This window comes from Felis catus, chromosome D2 (assembly GCF_018350175.1).
Source record: "Felis catus isolate Fca126 chromosome D2, F.catus_Fca126_mat1.0, whole genome shotgun sequence".
NCBI lineage: Eukaryota > Metazoa > Chordata > Mammalia > Carnivora > Felidae > Felis > Felis catus.
Window position 1 is genome coordinate 55,437,038 of NC_058378.1, and position 6,330 is coordinate 55,443,367.

A 6,330-nucleotide genomic window follows, 5' to 3' on the forward strand; every position below is an offset into this window, starting at 1 on the left:
GCTGTCTCCTCGGGGCCTGTGGCAGGGACCAGCACAGGACAGGAGCGCAGCATGTTTGCAGCGAATGGATGAGCGAGTGAGTGAGGACCGCTTTCCTCCTGAGTCTGTAGGGACATGGAGGAGAGGACAGGAGAGGGAGAGGGTGAATAGCAGGAGAGGGAGAGAGAAAGGCGGCTGAAAAGGGAACTTTTCCCAAGGTGGTGGAGGAGAATTGGGAGAGAATAGAAGGAAGGAGGAGCTCAAGGAGGGTCCTTGTCCTTGTCCTAAAGCAGAAGAGTCAGGAAGGGACAGGGAGCGGGGAGGTAAGAGAAGTCTTGTAGGGGGATTTTCCCAGACCCCTGTTTCAGTAACAGCAGACAGCGAGGCTCAATAATCCTTCCTGACCGTGAATATGAAATTAAGGTGAATAGAATAATGGGAATGATAACGATTATTTTAACATTTCTATGTACTGCATACCTCAGTTACCCTTTACCAGTATCATATGAGAGAAACTGAGGCATGAGGAGTTGAATAATTTGGGGCTGTTCTGTGCTCTGAAGAAGCAGTGACTGTTCTCAAACAGGCCGCCTGGAAGGTGGAGTGAGAGCAGAAAAGCAGCCCGAGGCAAGAACCCGGCTCTGAAAGTCTCATCTAGCCAGCCTGAAGTCGTCGGGGCCCCTCCTCATCCTGGGCAACCAAAAGGCCCGTCTCTGTGGCTGCAGCATCCCAGGGAGACAGCAGTGAACGCGCTGAGAAACGGGTGCTTCATAACCATCTGGAAAGTGAAAGAATCAGTAGGCGCCCAGACGCCTGTGCCTGGGAGGGGGAGACAGTTCAGGCGGCCCACTTTGTCTCAGTTTTCATCGGAGCAGGCACCGGGCTTCCCTAGACTTGATCACTTGGAGGCTGGGGAGCAGTGTGCCTCCTGGGAAGGACACGGGGGTCTTCACAGCCCCTTGGGCAGAGCAGCCTGACTGAGAGGACCAGGCTGGCCGAAGAGGCAGAGGAGGTTGAGGAGGGGCGCCTCTGCCTCAGCTGCTCTTGGCAGGCCAACGCTGACACGGGGCTGCCCATCAGACTGTAACGCCCATGAGGACTGGGCTGCCACCTCAAGAGCAATGGGAGGAGGGGTTCTACCTCGGCTGCAGGAAAGGCCTTCCTGAGAAGGAGACGTTTAAGCCAAGCCTGAAGGACAAGAAGGAGCAGAGCAAATGAGGGAGAATGGGGACGCCCTTTGGTTTCTCCTCTCCTCCCTCTTCCTTCGCCTGCCCAAGGTCCGTGAGTCAAATTGCCGAGCAGGCATGACCTTGACCTGCTGTGAGACTAAGGGCAGATCTGTGCATCTGGGCCGTAATGGACAAGGCCCTGCTGGGGGGGGTGGTGCAAGGAAGGCCGGACAGGTCCGCAGGGGCTGGATTTCATCTGGCCTGGAGGCTACAAGCCTGGATTTCATTCTGTGTACAATGGGAATCCAATAAGGTCAAAATAATTGGGAGTGAATGTTTACTCAATCTTTATTACAGCAGGTATCTTAATTTTTTGGTTGTTTGGCTTTGGGACACAAGTCACGCTCTCCTCTCCAGGCTGACTCTATTTGTATTTTCTAAGTCCCTACCATGTGCTCTTTTTCTCCAGCCTGCGAGCTCCATTTTCTTGATTTCCCTGTGGTTGTGGACCAGCTCTCAACTTTGCTTCAGACGTGGCTGGGCCCGTGCGGCCAGCAGGGGGCGCAGCTGCAGCGCTTCGGAAGGACCAGCGGCTGCGGGGCCGGGAGGAACTGCACGCCCCGCTGACCTGCAGAGAACCCGTCATCCCCTCTTTTTTACAAATCTTCGCTCTGCAGTTGAGAAGGGATATACTCCTGTCTCATAATACGTTGAATATACTCCAGGTGGTGTACACAGTGTGGATGGAGCTGGGCTCAGACTCAGTTCTGGGCACTGGATTGAAGTCCTGGGCTCTCATTACACTGGCCACTGAGTAACTGAATTTCCGTGTGCAAGTCCTTTTCATTCTCTTAGCCTTGGTTTCCTTATCTGTAAAAGGGGGTGTGTGGTTGTGTGGAGGCCCTCTTGGATCCTGTCCAGATAAAACACACGTAGAGTGGAGCAGGCTAACATTCTGGATGAATTCGATACAAATGAGGAATAATTGTTACAAAAAAGTTTTTAGGCTGTCTTGTCCCTACAAGGCTTCACCCAAGAGAGCAGTGAGCACTGGGGCCCTGTGGGCTACAGAGCCACCTTGGAGAGGTTGACAGTTAATTCTGACACATCACCTTCCGTATCATCACGGCCAGGTCCCTTGCTCAGTCTGTGGCCCCCAGCATCTGCTACTGTCCTCTTGGTCACTGCAAGCACCTTAGAGTTTAAAAGCCAGCTTTTGAGACCTGAGGGCTTGGGTTGGAATTTTGGAACTGCAAGTTACTTAAACTCTCCATGCCTTGGTTTCTTTACCTATAGAATGAGCAGGGCTGATATTCACAATGTTTGACAACTAGCATGGCTCAGATCCCGACTTCGCCCTAAAGAGTGTCCCAGAGGCCCCCTGATGCGCCAGGCATTCACTCTTTGATGTTGGTTTTTGATGTTTGGCTCCTGGATAAGGCCCAGACAGCGATGGGACACTGAGGAATTCAGGGCAGAGGCATTTGTCAACTGATATGGAAATATTTAAAAAACATTCTAACATGTGTTTTGGCTGTGCTGGTTAGTACTCTGAATACCAGCACTGAAGACAGGGATAAGAATGCCTGCACACAGGGCTGTGGGGAGGCTCACATGAGGTAATGCCGATGAAGCACTCAGCCTGGCACATGGGGGTACTAGGTCAAGTCAGCCATCATGAGGTTCTTGCTGCCTTGTCTGTAGGTGGCCTTTCCAGCCCAGCCATCTCCCTGCTGGGATGTGCAGCTGACTATGAGCATGTAATTCAGAAACAAGCCCTTCAAAAGGCCTCCCACGGACCCTGGCGGAAAGGATGATCTTCTGATCCCAGGAGCAAATACTTACAAAGTCATCTGACCACTGCTCCTCTTCGTCAGCAAGGTCCTCTGCAGTGGCATGTGGGAAGCAGAAAGCACAAGCGTCAATCTCAGCTCCACCCTGTCCCCAAGCTCCCTGCGCCCACCTTCCTTGCCCCTGGGCTTCCTGGTCCTGTTTCCTTGGCCTTGAATGGTTATTACACATACCTCGTGTTCATCCACTTTCGACTCCTCTTTTTTGAAAAAATCAGTTCTCAAAGCATAAAGGGACGTTCCACCGAGCAGAGAAACAGTTCATCTGAACCATGTCCGTTTTTGTTAAGGAACACTTTTGGGACTTTAGAACGATCCGGGAGGCACCTGCAATCCGTACCATGCTGCTTCTAAGGATTCCTTTGAATCGATACATGGATGGTATAGTAGGAAGAGCACTGGACAGGGAGTCAGATAGACCAAAACTCTCATGCAGGCTCTGTTCTTAACTAGTTGGAGGGCAGGCAAGACAGTTAACATCTCTGGGCCTCAGTTTTAAGATCTACGGGATCACTTCTGTGATTCTCTGCTGTAGCTCTAACTTTGACTTTCTTATTGAAAAGCATTTACCCGGTGCTTTCCTACACGCTGAGCAATATCATCAGAGTTTTGCACTCAATTAGCTCCCTCAAAACCTTACGAGGAAACTGAGGCCTAGAGAAAATAAGCCATTTGCCCAAGTCAGATAGTAAATAATAGAGCCAGGAGTTGAACCCTGTAGGTAGACTTCCAAGTGCATGCTCGGAACTCCAATGTCACACTGCCTCACTGTCTTTGAGCTCCAGGGTTCAAGCCCTGTCCTCGGCTCTGCAGGCAGTGTAAAAATGGATATAACAGGTCTCAAGTAGCTGAGGATCTTGAAGAATAAAATTGATCTGAATTATGGCAGCCAAGGAGAATATTTGACCCCCTTTACTCCAAAACACATTTAGAGAATGAGAAGCTTAGCATCCATCCCATCACATACGCTGACATTAGAGGTTAAATACAATTTACTCAGCTGTGTACACATCAACCAGGCACAGGTCCAGAGGGCAGTGTGGCTCCAGCGACTATCCCATAGAGGCATCCCATTGAGCAGTCATGGCTAGAGGGCCCAGTGAATGGTCCCTGAATCCCCCAGAGCCTCTCTAGAAACTTTTCTTGCCATTTCTAGCCCCTGCTATGGCAGGCTACTGACTCCAGATCCGGGTAGACTCCAAAGAGGCACAAGGAAAAGAATTGCACATTAAAAATGGGGGCCTGCGCTCTGGAAAGCAGTGTGGAGGTTCCTCAGAAAATTAAAAATAGACCCACCCTATGACCCAGCAATAGCACTGCTAGGAATTTACCCAAGGGATACAGGAGTACTGATGCATAGGGGCACTTGTACCCCAATGTTTATAGCAGCACTCTCAACAATAGCCAAATTGTGGAAAGAGCCTAAGTGTCCATCAACTGATGAATGGATAAAGAAATTGTGGTTTATATACACAATGGAATACTACGTGGCAATGAGAGAGAATGAAATATGGCCTTTTGTAGCAACATGGATGGAACTGGAGAGTGTGATGCTAAGTGAAATAAGCCATACAGAGAAAGACAGATACCATGTGGTTTCACTCTTATGTGGATCTTGAGAAACTTAACAGAAACCCATGGGGGAGGGGAAGGAAAAAAAAAAAAAGAGGTTAGAGTGGGAGACAGCCAAAGCATAAGAGACTGTTAAAAACTGAGAACAAACTGAGGGTTGATGGGGGGTGGGAGGGAGGGGAGGGTGGGTGATGGGTATTGAGGAGGGCACCTTTTGGGATGAGCACTGGTGTTGTATGGAAACCAATTTGACAATAAATTTCATATATTGAAAAAAAAAATGGGGGCCTGAAGGAGGTGTTTAGATCAGAGTGGCCGGATTTTAAACTGTGGCAGCAACAGCGCCCTCTCATGGGAAAAACGTGATAGGCGCTAAGACAGAGCTTTCTTCTAGGAGCCAAATAATGGGTCAAACTTTGACATTAACAGAAAAAAAAATCTATTAAATTATGATTTGGCCTCATGTATACCAAATTAGAGCATACTGCAACCACTGGGGTTTTCCAAGAAACTCCAGAAGAATAGATGGCTAAGTCCTCTTCCCAATACCTGGCACTGAGCGGGAATAGGTTTCTAATACCTTAAGTTTGGGGATAATTGAAGATCAGCACTTAAGGGGCCACAATGTTTTTGTTTCGACCTTTAAAATAGAAACATTTATAAATTGATGTTATAAATCACACTTCCCGGCCTTGATCAGCCGTGCCTGCCGAACCTTTTCTCAGGGACCCAGGGTCCACTTTGTGGTCAGACACTGCTCAAAGTACTCGCAGGAGCTAACTCCTTCCCCTGTCCCCATTATCTTTCCTCTCCCACACATACTTCATTCTGTTTCTAGTCATTTTCTTAAAATACAGTTTGAATTATCCTGCTCCTTTCCTCAAGAATCATCAGAAGCTCCCTATGGAGTGAAGTCAAGGCTCTGTGTCAACACATCAAATGCCTTCATCTCCTGTCCCTCTCTGGACTTCTCTCACACAGCCTTCCACGTTCACTGATACTGGAAGCATGTTCCTCCCAGCCTGCACTTTTGGTGGTTCTCCGCTCCGTTCACGCTGTTCCCCCAGACGCTGTTCCTGGGAAAGCCCTGTCATACCTCTGCCAATCTTCCCCAGTCCCTCAGGTTATAACCCACTACTCCTTCCTCTGGGAGGGACTCCTTCCTCCTCCCTCTTAGATGCTGCTGGCACGCTGACGACATAGGCACTTCATTCTGCCCTATGCTGGGATTCATTTGCTCGTGTCTCTCTATACCGAAAAGCAAGGCCTATTTAGTTTGCCTTTGTATCTGGATGACCCTTGACATTTGTAATCCTGCGCAGTAATAAAAGTATGAACCAATGAATGAGTTGAATGAATGAAAATTAGGATAATAATAGATTGCATTTATTGAACACTTCCTGTGTGCTCAGTGCTAGGATAAGTGTACTTTCTCAATTATCCTCAGAATAGTGCTTTGTGGTAGGTGCCTTTATGATCTCACTTTTGCAGTCGAGGAAACTGGGGCTAAGAGAGTCTGCAAAACCTGTCTGAGGCCACGTGGCTGGTGAATGTGGGGGGTAGACTGGGGGCCGGGGTACCTGTGTTGGCTCCTGCAGCTAAAATCTCATGTAAACTGCCTGGCCCTCTACTGTGGCTTCAGATAAAGCCTAGGAGAAACAGGATGGCCCGGTGCAGGTATCATGGGGCACTGAGGCAGAAAAGAGAGAAGAGCATCATCATGTGGGAGAGGTTACCTGATGGTGCCCCGCCCACTATAC

The 6,330-nt window shown here is 49.1% G+C and overlaps 1 protein-coding gene across 2 annotated transcripts in view; it reads right to left on the reverse strand.

The window, feature by feature from the left end:
- Positions 1-6,330, reverse strand: part of BLNK (B cell linker) — a 76,411-nt gene that overhangs the window by 35,820 nt on the left and 34,261 nt on the right. For both annotated transcript variants that reach the window (XM_006938046.5, XM_006938047.5), the window contains exon 4: positions 2,994-3,034. In XM_006938046.5, the coding sequence (XP_006938108.1) occupies positions 2,994-3,034 (41 nt within the window). The remainder of the gene's footprint in view (positions 1-2,993; positions 3,035-6,330) is intronic.